The sequence below is a fragment of the Cryptomeria japonica genome, chromosome 7 (genome assembly GCF_030272615.1).
Source record: "Cryptomeria japonica chromosome 7, Sugi_1.0, whole genome shotgun sequence".
Classification (NCBI taxonomy): domain Eukaryota; kingdom Viridiplantae; phylum Streptophyta; class Pinopsida; order Cupressales; family Cupressaceae; genus Cryptomeria; species Cryptomeria japonica.
Window position 1 is genome coordinate 425,743,190 of NC_081411.1, and position 14,612 is coordinate 425,757,801.

The 14,612-nt window shown below is 37.6% G+C and overlaps 1 protein-coding gene across 1 annotated transcript in view; it reads left to right on the plus strand.

The window, feature by feature from the left end:
- The window catches only part of LOC131043416 (adenylyltransferase and sulfurtransferase MOCS3), a 169,843-nt gene extending 155,920 nt beyond the window's left edge, over positions 1 to 13,923 (plus strand). The window contains exon 11 of the mRNA XM_057976611.2: positions 13,186 to 13,923. Within this exon, the coding sequence (XP_057832594.2) occupies positions 13,186 to 13,623 (438 nt within the window). The 3' untranslated portion in view covers positions 13,624 to 13,923. The remainder of the gene's footprint in view (positions 1 to 13,185) is intronic.
- Positions 13,924 to 14,612: the final 689 nt, after the last annotated feature.

Sequence of the window (14,612 nt, forward strand, 5' to 3'; positions counted from 1 at the left end):
TTGAAGGAGAAAGAAGGACAATGGAGATTTCTGGAGGAGACATTCACATCTGCATTTGGTTTGCTTAAATTTCATATTGAATGTTTTGCTTTCATGTCTCTATTGAATGTAATTAGGATTAATCACCGCATTTGAGTTTTCGTGATTGAACTAGGCTAATGTTAACATTGCTTTGATGATTTCCGAATTTCCTATCTACAGTAAGGACTGTGCAGCACAAGAGAAGTAATTCATACGGATTTGTATGAGTTGGGCTATGTGGAGAAGGGGTGTCATACAAACTTGTATGCAACTCTCAATCATTTAGCAGGGAGAAGCCATACGGACCTTGGCACATATGAGAGGCAAGTCATATGATCCAGTACGAACTCTTGAGAACATTGAAACACCGTACAGACTGTACGATTTTGTGCAGGAAGGGGAGAAAAAGTCTGAAGGAGATAGTGCATCGTATGCATTGGTAGGAAGACCACTGTACAAATTGGTTCCCTAGGCATCATTGCCGCCGTACAAGCTGGCAGAGGAATTGGTGACTAGAACGTGGGAAGATCGTACGGATCCGTACAAGAGCTACAAAGACAAGCCATTGATCCGTACGACCCATACGAATGCTGCGACAAAGGGGAAGAAGCCGTACAAACTAGTCTATACGTGGTGGTAGAGGAAGGGGTAGACCCGTATGGTGAAGGAAGCCATCTAGACGAATCCACAGGCATGGTGAAGACAAGTTGGGGTGACCCCAGTCATGCACAGAATTCAGACCGTTATAATAAGGTCAAGGGCAAGAGAAAGCAACAAGAAAGCACCAGAATCCCACACCAACAGGGATGGTGACCAACATGGGTGAAGCAAGCAATAGTAATGTTATGACCTTTTCACACATCGCCCCATTGCTACTGGGGACCCTCTGATTTTCCTGCTTTCTAGGGTTTTGTTAGCGTCCTGTGACCTTTTGCTGCAGTTTCACCAAGTCTTATCCAGTTCAGAGCATTTCAGGCTTGACTATTGAAAGTTAGTTTTTGCAAGTTAGGTGATTCCGAAGTGTGAACACCACCAGAGTGCTTAGAGAGGCCAAAGGACGAAGATCGCAATTGATTTGGATGAATTTGGACAACTTTCTATTTTTAGAAAGTTTGCTTTTTTGCTTTTTTCCTATTTTTTAGGAAGTTTTGTTTTTGGCATTTTTAGCCCGATCCCCGGTATGGCTATTTTTAGAAAGTTTTTCCTATTTTTTAGGGATGTCTACTTTTTTCTTTTTCGAGATGCAAACCTAGGGTTTACACTTGTACCACTGACCTGCTTCGACCAGAACTCGAAAATTCCAAGTTCTGACCTAAAAAAGCTGAATCCCTAGATTTTAGGCTTTTTGCTTTTTCGGGATGCAAACCTAGGGTTTACACTTGTACCACTGACCTGCTTCGACCGGAACTTGAAAATTCCAAGTTTTGACCTAAAAAAGCTGAATCCCTAGATTTTAGACTTTTTGCTTTTTCGGGATGCAAACCTAGGGTTTACACTTGTACCACTGACTTGCTTCAACCGGAACTCGAAAATTCCAAGTTTTGACCTAAAAAAGCTAAATCCCTAGATTTTAGGCTTTTTTGCTTTTTCGGGATGCAAACCTAGGGTTTACACTTGTACCACTGACTTGCTTCGATCGGAATTTGAAAATTCCAAGTTTTGACCTAAAAAAGCTAAATCCCTAGATTTTAGGCTTTTTGCTTTTTCGGGATGCAAACCTAGGGTTTACACTTGTACCACTGACCGGCTTCGGCCGGAACTTGAAAATTCCAAGTTTTGATCTAAAAAGATAAATCCCTAGATTTTAGGCTTTTTTGCTGCTTCAGATGATCCACCTAAGCATGGATTTCAAATTTCAAGTTAATCCGGTTAAATTAGATTAAACTGTGAAATTTTGAAGTTTCTCTAAAAATTATGCTGAGTCTGGCTAACAAAGGTTTTTGAAGTATTTTTGCAGGTTCAAACCCCACCACGATGCAAGAGAGGCCATGAAGGAGCCTTGCCTGAAGTCCGCCATGCCTTAGAAGGCTGTGAGGGTGCTCAGTCTAAAGTCTGCCATGCCTTTGAGAGGTCACATGGGTGCCAAGCCAAAAGTCCGCCATGCATTTGGAGGTCATGTGGGAGACACCTTCAAAGTCCGCCCAAGCATGTGGAGAGATAGAAGAGCCAAGTCCGCCAAGGTTAGGAGGGTCAAGGTGAAGGAGCCTCCACCAAAGTCCGCCCAAGTGATGGAGGAGCACACCTCAAAGTCTGCCAAGGCTAGAGGGGCCATGAAGGAGCTAACACCAAAGTCCGCCCAAGGTGGAGCACTCTCCAAAGTCTGCCCCATGCCTTTGGGAGGTCACATGAGTGCCAAGTCCCAAGTCCGCCAAGGGTAAAGGAGGCCATGAAGGTCCTTACTCCAAAGTCCGCTCCACCTAGAGAGGCCATGGAGGAGTCAACACCAAAGTCCGCCAAGGCGAAGGAGGCCATGTGGGAGCAAGGGTCAAAGTCCACCCCAATGCCTTAGCCAAATTTTCACTTTAATGGAGGCCATGAAGGAGTTCTAGCCGAAGTCCACCATACCTTGGAGAGGTTGGCAAAGTGCGCCAAAACTTGAAAATGGAAATTCAAAATTCGAAAAAATCCACCTACACATTGAAAAGTCAAACAAAGATGCCAGTGATGTCACTAAATCCACTGGGATTTCAAAATTAAATCCAAAATGAAGAAATATCTAAATAATAAAAAAAAAAAATCCTCAAAATAAATCCAAAATGGAAAGTTTTTTTTGAGAATATTGAGAGAATATTAAAAAATTATTGAGATATTAATTCAAAATGGAAAGTTTTTTTTGAAAGGGAATATTGGAGGATTGATGAATATCTTCAAACTTAAATCAAAATGGAAAGTTGTTTTTTAGAATTAGAAGTATGAGTTGGATGATTTTAGGGGTTTTGCTTAACCTTGTCTACAAATACTTCATTATCAAATTCATTATTACACCAAGAAGTTCAAAATTACTAAGGAGAGATTAGTAAAGTATGTCAGTTTGAAGATCATCTGGAGAAAATTCTAGATTACTAAGGAGAGACTAGTGATGCCTCTCGAAGAAGCCACTCCCATGGGCATACTATTTTAGAAGGTATCCGAAGGAACTATGTAGACACCCCATGTACATGTGCAGAAAATGGCCTTGCAATTGAAGGGGTGGTATGGAAGGAAACACCTACTACCGAAGATGTCGCTGAAGGTGTGGTATGTGGAAAGACCCCTATAGATGGCAGGGTGGTACGAAAGGGAACACCTCCGGCCGAAGGCATGGTGACACCTATGGTTGAAGGCATGATGACACCTACGACCGAAGCCATGGTAATACCTATGGCCGAAGGTATGGTGCCTACGAATGACAGTTAAGTACAAGAGGAAACCCCTACAACCGAAGGGGTGACATAGGAGCCAACCAGGTCAGATACTCCCATGGCAGAGGTGGCAAGCCAAGGACCAGATGTGTACGCATCCTTGGATAGTTGGTTAGGCAGGTTTTCTCTAGCACCACATGCACCGCCAAATCCTTCATTGCGTACAGTGGCAGTTGGCCAGGTGACTGATGAAGCTGTTGGGGAAGTCAAGCAGCCTCCCAACAGGAGAGACAGTGAAAAGGGAAAGACACATACCATCATTGATCTTGAGGATGAGAGCATTTAATGCGGAGACGGTAAGATCATTTGTACACAGTCGCCACCTGTGAAGGAGGATAATGCAGACATAGCCTTTCGAGTGTCACGACCTAACCCTCAAGACCCAATGGGGTCTATTCAACACTTTATACCAGAATTGGAGGGGTTTATTGAAGTGGCACACGGAATTGCAAAAATTGGCCCTACAAGTGGACACAGGAGCACTACTAGAGGCCGAGAAGCTTCTAGTGTTTATGAAGTTGGGGTGCCAGGAGGAGTTTGTGCAGCAGTTTACTCAGCATGGCTAGCCAGCCACAGAGACTTCGGAGATGGTGGCGACCTGGCATAGGACACACATTATGCAGGGACACGGGGTGCTTGGACCTACCCTCCAAGGCATGGAGAGTTCCTACAAGGAACTATTTTTTCAGCTGAGGCGGGCCCAGGCAGAGGCTACCGGTCTCCAAACAGAGTTGGATAAACGCATAGAACTTGCCACTATGGAGAAGCAAATCCTAGTTGAGCTAGAGGAGACAGTCATGCTCTAGGCAACCCGTGTGACAGAATGAAGCGTTAAGATAAAAGCATTGGAGGATAGGGTGGAGGTCCTAATAGGCCAAGTGGAACAGAAAGACAAGGATTTGATGGAGGCAGCCTACATGGTGAAGACAGCCTGCGAGCGCCAATTGGTTGTGGAGTGTGACCTACAACTCTATATGGTGCAACTTTAGCACCTGCAACGTCCTCTCACCCTCCCTATACTCAATAGTAGTCTATTAGTATTTGCCCCATTTTTGTTGTGGTCATCTAGAAGACGACTTCTTTTGTGGGGGGGCTAATGTAGACGACAATTATGTCGTCACTAAATAAAACATGGTTTGTTATGTTAATATGGCATGTAATGGATAAGTAGTTCCCATAGGTAGTTGGTAGTTCTGGTAGTTGGCACCTTCGCCAACCGATCGAGTGGTATATAGTTTGGCAATGTATTTGAGAACAAGAGTTATGATTGAACAGATAATTCTGATATGGTTGTACTATGCATTACTGAGCAATAAAGTCATATCATTTTGCCTATGTTACTGTGATGTTCTTTATGTTCTGTGCATATTTGAATTCTTTGTTTATTCCATAGAGTTAAAGCATATTCACCATAGGGAGTAAACACACCACTACACTCAAAATCGCCCATTATGCATTAATGAGCCACTACCTCCTTGAATATGCCAACTGCCATGCACATGATCCGCCACTACTTGGTCAAATGTTCACTAGCAGTAAATGTGCTATCATGCTGCCATGCAATCAATAGATTCTCATCCAAAAATGGACAACCATTATCTCATTCATTTATGGTGAATGTAAACAATTTTTTTCACTTCAAAAGGAATCCTGTACGCCTAGAATTCTAGGAGAGAGAAAATCCTTTGTAGAGTGATTTTTGTCTTGAATGAATTTTTTTCATGTTCTCATACACATCTCATCCTGGAGAAATATTTTCTATCAATTGACCATTTTTTCCATTTCTGAGAAATTTTGTCCTATCTGGAGTTTTGGAGAGAGAAAATCTTCATACTTAGCCAATTTTTCATTGTTTCCAAGAATTATGTCTTGAAGGAAGGAATTTCCAACACTTAGCCAATTTTTCATTGTTTCCAAGAATTTTGTCCTGAACGAAGGAATTTCCAACACAACCAATTTTTCAAGAATTCTATCCTGAAGGAAGGAATTTCCAACACTCAGGCCAATTTTTCATTGTTTCTAAGAATTTGTCCTGAAGGAAGGAATTTCCAACACTTAGCCAATAGTTCATTGTGTTGGTTAAAAATTTTGTACACTTGGGGAAATATACAAAATTGTGGTTTCAACCACAGCGTGTGAGTAAAACTCTCCTAATTAAGGGAAGGCTCCCCCTATCTAACTACAACTTTGAAAATAAAATACGAAAGGACAACAATTTTTCTTCTTTCAAGAAAGACAATATCCTTTTCTCTTCATAGAAAAGTGTGAGCGATTTGATATAAAACAACAGTAACAACTTTCAAAATGAAATGAGAGAAAGGAAATGAAGTTTCTTGAAAGCTCAAAGACTTCCGTCACTTCCTTCAGGACAAGACAACAATATCAAGCTCAAAGACTTTATTATATGAAGTTCTATCTACCCTTTTCTATACTAATTCTATCAAGAACAAATTATAACAGCTCAAAGACTGGAATATCTTATTCTTTTCTACTTAAAACAATGGGAGGTAGTATAAGCTCAAAGACTCAGCCATTTCTCACAAAATCTGCTCCTAAATTCTTTTAAGAACAAGTGAAAGCACAAAGACTTATAGCTTCTCTCAACAGAATATTTATTTTAATCTATATTAACCTCAAATACTTGCAGCACAAAGACTGCAAATCAAATGTGATTAAGCTCTTTAAGAAACACTTGCAAGAAAGATAATATAGAACACAAACTCAAGTATGTAGCACAAAGACTCAAAGCTTGAGCAATTTCCTTCTATTCCTTTCAATTCTTGAATTTACACATGAAAGCTCAAACACTTCTTTGCTGTAAATTTGGCAGAATTTTTGCTTGCTTTCCAAAAGATAAAGATTACAATAGACCCTTCAAGTATTTATGGAAGAGGAGCCTTGAGAAAAAGGTGGGAGGATCCCAACTAACTTGAGAGATTCTCTCAACCACCAAGACTTATTCAATAACTAACTAAGACTTCAATAACTAACTAAGACTTATTCCAACTACAAACCTAATTGAACACAACTTGTAGTTGCTTTACATGTAATTACAAAAATGCAAGTAATGAGTTAACTTGCAATTACAAAGTTATTTTTCACATGTAACTTGTCAAAACAAAATTACAAATGCATAACTAAAACTATTCCATGTGTCTAAAGACACGACTCTAACTGCATCATCCTTTGTCTGTGATGATCTTCATGTCGCTTCAGGATGCTAGAACTTGAAGTATTCTGGATTAGTAAAGACATCTTGAAACGGAACGGGAACTTGCATGCTTGTCTCCTTGCTTGGGGTAGTACTATCTTTTAAGGAGGGAAAGGGTCGCCTTCCTCTTTTCATGTCATGACCATCTTTGTCTTGAAAGCATTCTATGCTCTCAACCATGAATTGTTGTTGTATCTCTTCTTTGTTTCATCCTTCATTCTTGAAATCTTCTTGCAAAATAAGGCCCATGCCTCAATCCATTGATTTGGTAGATCATGTGTGCAAACTGAACTGACAAGGGAAGGGATAAATTGATGCAAAAATGGGCTCACAAGTGAATTTCGGGTTTTGGAAGTTGCATTACATGTGTGGGAAAAACAAGAGCATTAACTTGCAATTGTGGAGAACAAACATGCAACTTCATGTGTAATGGGTAACTACAAGTTTGCACTTGTAATTGGACCTTTAGAACTCATTTTCAAGTGTTTTTTGAGTGCATTTTGGACCAATTTCGGGTTCTGGATGGCTGACCGCAGGTAGACTTTAAATGGAGAAAATGAATGAAGGTGTGAAATGAATGGATGAAATGGTATGTACAGATGATGGAAATGAATATGAGTGAAAATGAAAAGATTTTGGGAAGATCGTCTGAAGAAAATGGGAAGAACTTTCAACATGTAATCCGATTCTAAAAACCCGATTTTGAAAGAATGGGTATTTTTCATCTTTGCAACTTGGAATTTCAACCAAAGATGGTTAAATTCTTTTAACCGTAAGGAAGAACAAAGATTTCCAGCCAACTTGTAATCAGGATTTAAAATCCCGAATACAAGTAAAGAGGGAAAATGGGGAAGAACAATGCAATTTTTGGATTGCATATCAAGGGGGAAAACTCTCTCACAAAACTAATTTTTGGGGCAAAATAATCATATACAAATTTACAACCAGAAAGGAAAAACAAGAAGACAAGAAAACAAGAAAATGAAACAAAGAAAGAAAAGAAATCAAACCTTGTTTCAATCTGAAAATGCCTGTTCAAAAAGATGATCAATCTTTGAAAGAAGGAAGGAGAACTCTTAAAAAGAAATTAACCGCATTCCAAAACCCTAGCCACGTTTTTGAAAAAACGCCATATGTATCAAAATGCCCATTAAAAGCATGAAGAATCGGTCAAGTAAAGCACCCAACCTCCACGCCTAGGCATGACAAGTCAAAACGATTTAGGAAAGATAAGATTCGTGGCATTTGAATGAGGCAAATCGTGGCATTTTTCAAAGACGTTTTTGCTGTTAGAACCCCATAAAACAAGCGATAATGTCTTCCAAATGGCATGAAGAGAGTTGGAAAATGCATGAAAATAGCAAGGAATCCAAATCGCCTTCCTCCTCAAATTTCTCCACAAAAATCGTTGGAAATCTTCAACAAAATCCTCCAATATTGCTGGTCGGGTCTTTGGGAAAGAACAAGAAGTTTAAAATTGCATGCAATAAGGAAAATCGGGTTTTTTAGAGCAAACAACAAGTTGAAAATGTTACTTTTCCATCAACAAGGCAAAATCGGGTTTTAAAAATCCAATTGCGAGTTTAAAATTTCACTTTTTCCATCAAGAAGGCAAAATTGGGTTTTAAAAATGCAATTACAAGTTTAAAATTCCCCAATTTTCACTTTATAGAGAAAATCGGGTTTTTTGGGCAAAATAGCAAGTTTAAAATGTCACTTTATTTTAATTCTAGGCAAAATCGGGTTTTAGAGAGAGATGTGCAAGTTACAAATTACTTGTAAAGGGAAAATAAAATCCCTACAACAAGTTTTAATAACTTGCACATATGTAATAGAGGTTTAAAATCCCTATTACAAGCAAAAGACATTAAAGTAGGGGTTTTAGAAAAGAATTACAAGTTTACTTGTAACTTATCCAAAAAATCCCTATTTTAACTTAAAAAGCCAAAAAGCATCAAGGGGGAAATAAAGAGTAAATTACAAGTTCTTATTTTTCAATAAAGTGCACTTGTAATTAGCCAAAAATTTCCCTACAAAGACCCAAAACAATGGAAATCATTAAAACTTGCAATTCAAGAGAAATTTCCCACCTGCAGTCAGGGAGAAAAAACCCTAAATTGAAGGAAAGACATAGCAAACGAATCCAGAATGCGATGAAATTCGAAACGTGGTTCGAGGATGGATTGAGGATTAAGCCTGTCCAAGAATTAGTCGAAATTATTCCTCGAGAAGTGTGCCATAGAGTAAAATTTTTCATTTTTTCACAAAAATGTCTTGTAATGGTCCTTCATTTTTTAAAACATTTTGTCTTGAAGGAAGGAGTTTCCAACACTTAGCCAATTTTTCATTGTTTCCAAAAATTCTAGAAATTTTCACAGTTGGGCACAATTTTGATGTGGTGAAAGAATTTTTTCCTAGGAGGAAAATCCTCCTTGACTGGATTCTGGCGCTCTTCATCTTCCTTGCTCGCATTTTTTATGAGGTGAAGGATTTTTTATGTAAACTGGAAATTCCTCCTTCATTGGATTCTGGTGCTCTCCACCTGTCTTGTTGGAGCGCATTTCTGGTGTAGTGGAGGAATTTCCTTCAAGAGGAAAATTCCTCCTCAGCATGGTTTTGGCACCCAACTCTATCCTTGAGTGCATTTCTAGTGTAGTGGAGGAATTTCCTTGAAGAGGAAAATTCCTCCTCGACATGGTTTTGGGGCCCAACTCTATCCTTGAGCGCATTTCTGGTTTAGTGGAGGAATTTCCTTCAAGAGCAAAATTCCTCCTCAACATGGTTTTGGCACCCAATTTTGTCCTTGAGTGCATTTCTCATGTGGAGGAGGAATTTTGGAGTTTTGAACATTTCCTCCATGACCTTGATTTAGCACCCTCCTCCTATCTTGAGTGCACAATTGACCTTGGTGAAGGAATTCATTAAAATTTAGACATTCTTTCTTGACTTGGGATAGATTTTCATCTTTCTAGTTTCGACTACCACCTTTAGGATTGAGGAAGATTTCTCATGCCTTAGAATAATTTTCCATGCTTTTTCGACTTTTCAAATTTGGAACTTGGAATTTGAGGAATGCTCTGTCATCAATGTTTTGCCCACTGCCTAAGATAGACCTGCCAAAAATAGACTTGCTAAAAATAGTAAGTACTTCCAAACATCAAATTAGGGCAAACCAAGACAGGGTGACACTAAAAATAGACTTACTAAAAATAGGAACTGCTAAAAATAATAAGTTTGTTTAAATGCAAAATTAGGCCAATCTGGGACATAGTGAAACTTACTAAAATAGTAAGTGCTCAAAATTCGCTCAAATTTCACTGGTAGCTTCCTTGAAGGGTTCTAACTTCATTGCAACGTCAGATTTTCCAAAACCCCAAGGAAATGACCTCAAATCTAAGTTTGAAGGGCAAAACCCTGAAATAGACAAAACAGGTTCCAAACTTAGTCAAATTCACTCAAAACACTTGCACACTTGATTAAATTTTGCCAAAACATTTGCGAAACTCGAGGGGACCGAAGGGATTTCTTCGAAAAGACCCAAAGAACCACAACCAAAAGACCAAAAGGATCAAAATGCAGGGGGTCCCCATTTGCAATGGGGCGATGTGTGAAAATGTCACAACACATCCCATATTATGTAGTTTGTATTGCAATGAATGATCATATGTTTCCCTAGGGAAAGGCTAAGAAGTTTAAGGTCGAAAAGCCTACTAGTTTAAAAAAATTGTCAAAGTTGTGATAATAAACCTACACTTGTAGCCATTGTTGAAGAAGTAAACACTAACAAGAATAAGTATTAGTTGTGTTTTTTATTTCCATTAGGCATTTGAGATAGTCTGAAGACATCTTGCATCCAAGAAATTCAGTTATTTGGCCCTTCTAGTGTTAGATACTTGTATCAACATGGGGAATATTGATAGTATTCATTGTTGCATAGGCATCAAACATGTATATCTACTTTCATTGATGCCCAATTGGTTGTATATTGATCATTGAGAGGAACTTATTCAAATAACATTGATTGACACAACTGGTTGTACTACTTTGTTATTTCTATGCAATGTTTTGTCATCTCACACAGTTGCAAGGCTTTAAAAATTGTTCGATCTTACCTTATTATTTGATGAAATAGTTTACATGCAATGTTTCTCAAAGTTTTGAGGATGGGGCATAGTTAATGGGGCTGTTCAATTAAATTTTCTGTGGGGATGTCAAGTTTTTATCTGGATTTTGGGGACAGCAAGGGGACAGCTATTAAAATAATATCTAAAAAAGTTTGCATTCTATTTTTAAAAAACAAATAAATAAAAATACTTAAAAATAACTTAGAGAAATGAAAAGAAGGTGAAATTTTTAAAATGTGAACATTTTAAGTATATCTACCAAAAATATAAACTTGAACCAATGACCCGTACAATAGTCAAGAATTGATTCAATTATGATGTCAGTGAATTGAACTTGGTCTGTGCAAGTTAGTCTAGTCTAATAGATACGTTGAAGACATCATTTTAAAAGAAACATAAGTTTGAATGTTTCAAACTTCTATGCACTTCCTCTAGAGAGAATAACATAAGGATGTCTTCTTGTGGGAAGCCTTCCACACTGCCCACCTCTATCTGGATTGTTGACTTAACCTCTATCTAGAACAAGGCTCTTAGTTGGCATTCAAATAAACCTTTGACCATCACCAATAATATGAGATCATAAGCTTGTTTTCCGTTCAACGAGTCCCAAACTTTCATTAGTGGCTGCTTGTTTTATAAATTATTCCTTTTCTCACCAGCAATATCCAGTTGTCTATATTCTTTCTTTTGCATAGCAAAATGGATCTCGGAGAGTTGATGTTTTTCAGTTTGGTTCAATTGGAGTTTGTCAAAGGAACAAGTTTTTCTAGTTCCTGGGTGAATGGATTGGTATCTCATGACAAATTTCAGCAGGTTACGTTCTGTCAGTTTAGTTTGGCTAAATCTGGAAGGTCGCGTAGATTACTCTCCTTTCTCCTTCACTTGAGAAGACTTTATTTTAGTCACAACAAGTTCACGAGAAGCCTTCCTTGCATTTTTGTCTGTTTAAAAGGTGCGTTCGTGTAGGGGTGCCTTGCTGTTCCTGGGAAGCCAAGGTATCTCCACTTTTAGCAAAGAATATAGGTATGCATCCGTTTCATTTAAAAAGAGGGGGGTGGGATGGGGATGTCCCATCCCCACTCCATACCCAGAAACATCTCAGAATTTCAAAACACTGTATAGGCCCCCCGGATGTATCCTTAAGGAACACTGCTTGCATGTCAGTATTGACAAGTCAAAGATTTTGAGCTTTAATATGCTGATGAGTATCTGTATTTAATCTTCATATACAGGAACACTAGTAGAAATGGCATCCTAAGCTTGGAGATGGCATTTCTTTGCCATCTTTAGCTTTATCCTTTCAGCAGAATCATGCCCACTAAGTGAAAATATTTATACGTTCATGCAATACATGTTCGTGGATTTTAACTTCTAGCTCAAAAGAAATAATTCATGTGGACAAAATAAAACTTTCCTTTAAGTGAAAATAGTTAATGTTTTAATGAATGTTGAAATTTTTCAAGTGATTCTTGGACTTTCTATGGGGGACACGCAAAATCTCTTTGTTTGATTCTCAACACCTACTTCAGATGACTATAGAAATCTTACAGATGAGATTTTTTGAGAGTTTGTAGATTTTAACTAATATCTCATAAGAATCCCAACATTCATGAAATATATATATATATATATTTACGTTATAAGAAAAAATTCATAAAATCTCATACCTTCTGTTTGATTATTTGTCTTCTTTTTAGGTTCACATAATACACGTATGGATTTTAACTTCTAGTTCCTTGCAATTTGCATAGGCAACCAACCTAGTGCAATACCTTCACGTTTGAGCATTTATAGCAGTAAATAAAAGCGATGCACTACAAACCCGAAAACAAAAACAAAGGATAATAACCATATTTCAGCTGTCAGCAGATGTATAATCGACCAAATACTTGGGCAAAATTTACAAATCACCCTTATTAGGCATGTTGGCAATATCACCATCTAATACTTGTTTCTAGTGGTGCTTCCTGAGGTTTCTGTACGAGATACACTTGCAATCCTAAATTACTATTTTGGAATTTATTCATGAGATGCAGCATAAATATTGATCATTATTTATAGTGTTCTGAGGCTAGTGAATGGCATGTCCATCCATGTTAGTAGCATGTGGAATTGAAGAATATTTATTCTGATATTTTGGTGCATGTTGTAAAGTAAGTTATTGAAGGAATCTGCAAACAATACAAAAACTGAAAAATACACAATACATAATACAGAGAATATATCAAGCTTAACATAATTTCATTGTATTCATTCTCTGTTACAATCTCATAATGCATTTCCATATATATAGATATAGGAATATAACTGAAAACTCCAACCGCTTATAAACTAATAACTAAATACATTAATCAATGTTATTTATCTTTCATTTTTCTTGCCTATGATCATAATTGTTCGAGTGCTTCACTGGTACATTTGAATACAGGGTCCTTTGAGTTTATGTCTGCTTCCATCTTCTCAAAGAGTCACAAGTAGAGAATTCAAGCAGCATCAAGAAAGTGGAAAACCGTATGTCTTGCTTGATGTTCGAGAGAACCACCAGTACAAAATTGCTTCTTTGCCGGATTCCTTAAACATTTCACTGTCGCATTTGGAAACCAAAGTCCAGATAATTCATGAAGCTATGAAAGAGATGTCAGTTAAGCGTTCATCACAGGAGTCAATGTCGTTTGAGGAGGCAAATGGAACAACTTTGGAACAGATTTCATCAAGAATTCCCTTATATGTTGTATGTAGAAGAGGTAATGACTCTCAGAGAGCTGTTCAATATTTGTGTAGTCAAGGGTTTCATGCTGTACATGATATTATTGGAGGCTTGGAGGCTTGGACAAAGGAGGTTGACCGCAACTTCCCTTCTTACTGACACTGACGAGTAGAATTTTATTGTTTCAAACCGTTTGCTAATAAGCTGAACTTCTACGGAGCCACAGATGAATTTATTGCCAGTGGTTGACTTATAAAAATTGTTCTATTTACAAGACATGTCAAAGCAATTTAGGAATGGATATTAACAAATAATAAGCTGTCAAATTTTCATCTGACAACTATTATCTGTTCACTGTTGTAATGGACAGATATTTCCAATTTCGCTTCTTGGTCATTGTTGTTTCTAATGCTGCAAAACTGTAATACATTAAAATAATCCCTAGAATGGTTTGACTTCTCATGATCTCATTTCATTGAAGAAATAAAAAAGAATTAAATGCCGTTGAACATTTAATTACAGTATCAACACTAATCAATATGAAAACACATGGCCTGACACACATTTGCTATTTTCAATGTTAATAGTGGAGGAACTGTATAACCATCACCTTCTTCCTAAGATTTCCAGACGCAGAGAATTATAAAATTTAATAATTAAAATTATTTATAATGAACATATTACGATTATATTATACCCTGTGCTTCTCAAAATCATATGCAAGGTCTTATAAAGACACCGTAGGAGTATGGTTTGAGATGTGAATTGTCTTCCAAATCTCAAAATTGTGACAAATTCAAGATCTTGTATTGCTGTCCAATGTAATAGCTACTTATTTATACAATGCTTTGTTCCTTGTCATAAGAATATTGATTTGGATTTCAGAGATAAGCTGATCCAAGGTACTAGCTGGATATTAAAAAATTGCAAAGTTCATCTACAATTCTTTTGTACAGCTACTTCTATCAAATCATAAATATAGTTTTTGAGAGTTGAAATCCAATTGCAGATAAATTTGACTATTTATCAAGAAGAAAAGACCTATATTAGCTACATATAAAATTACTTGTGGATTTTCCATATTCGTACTGGCAGCCTACTTCAATTAGCACATTGAAAAAAGAAGGTGGAACACATCCAAAGTTGGT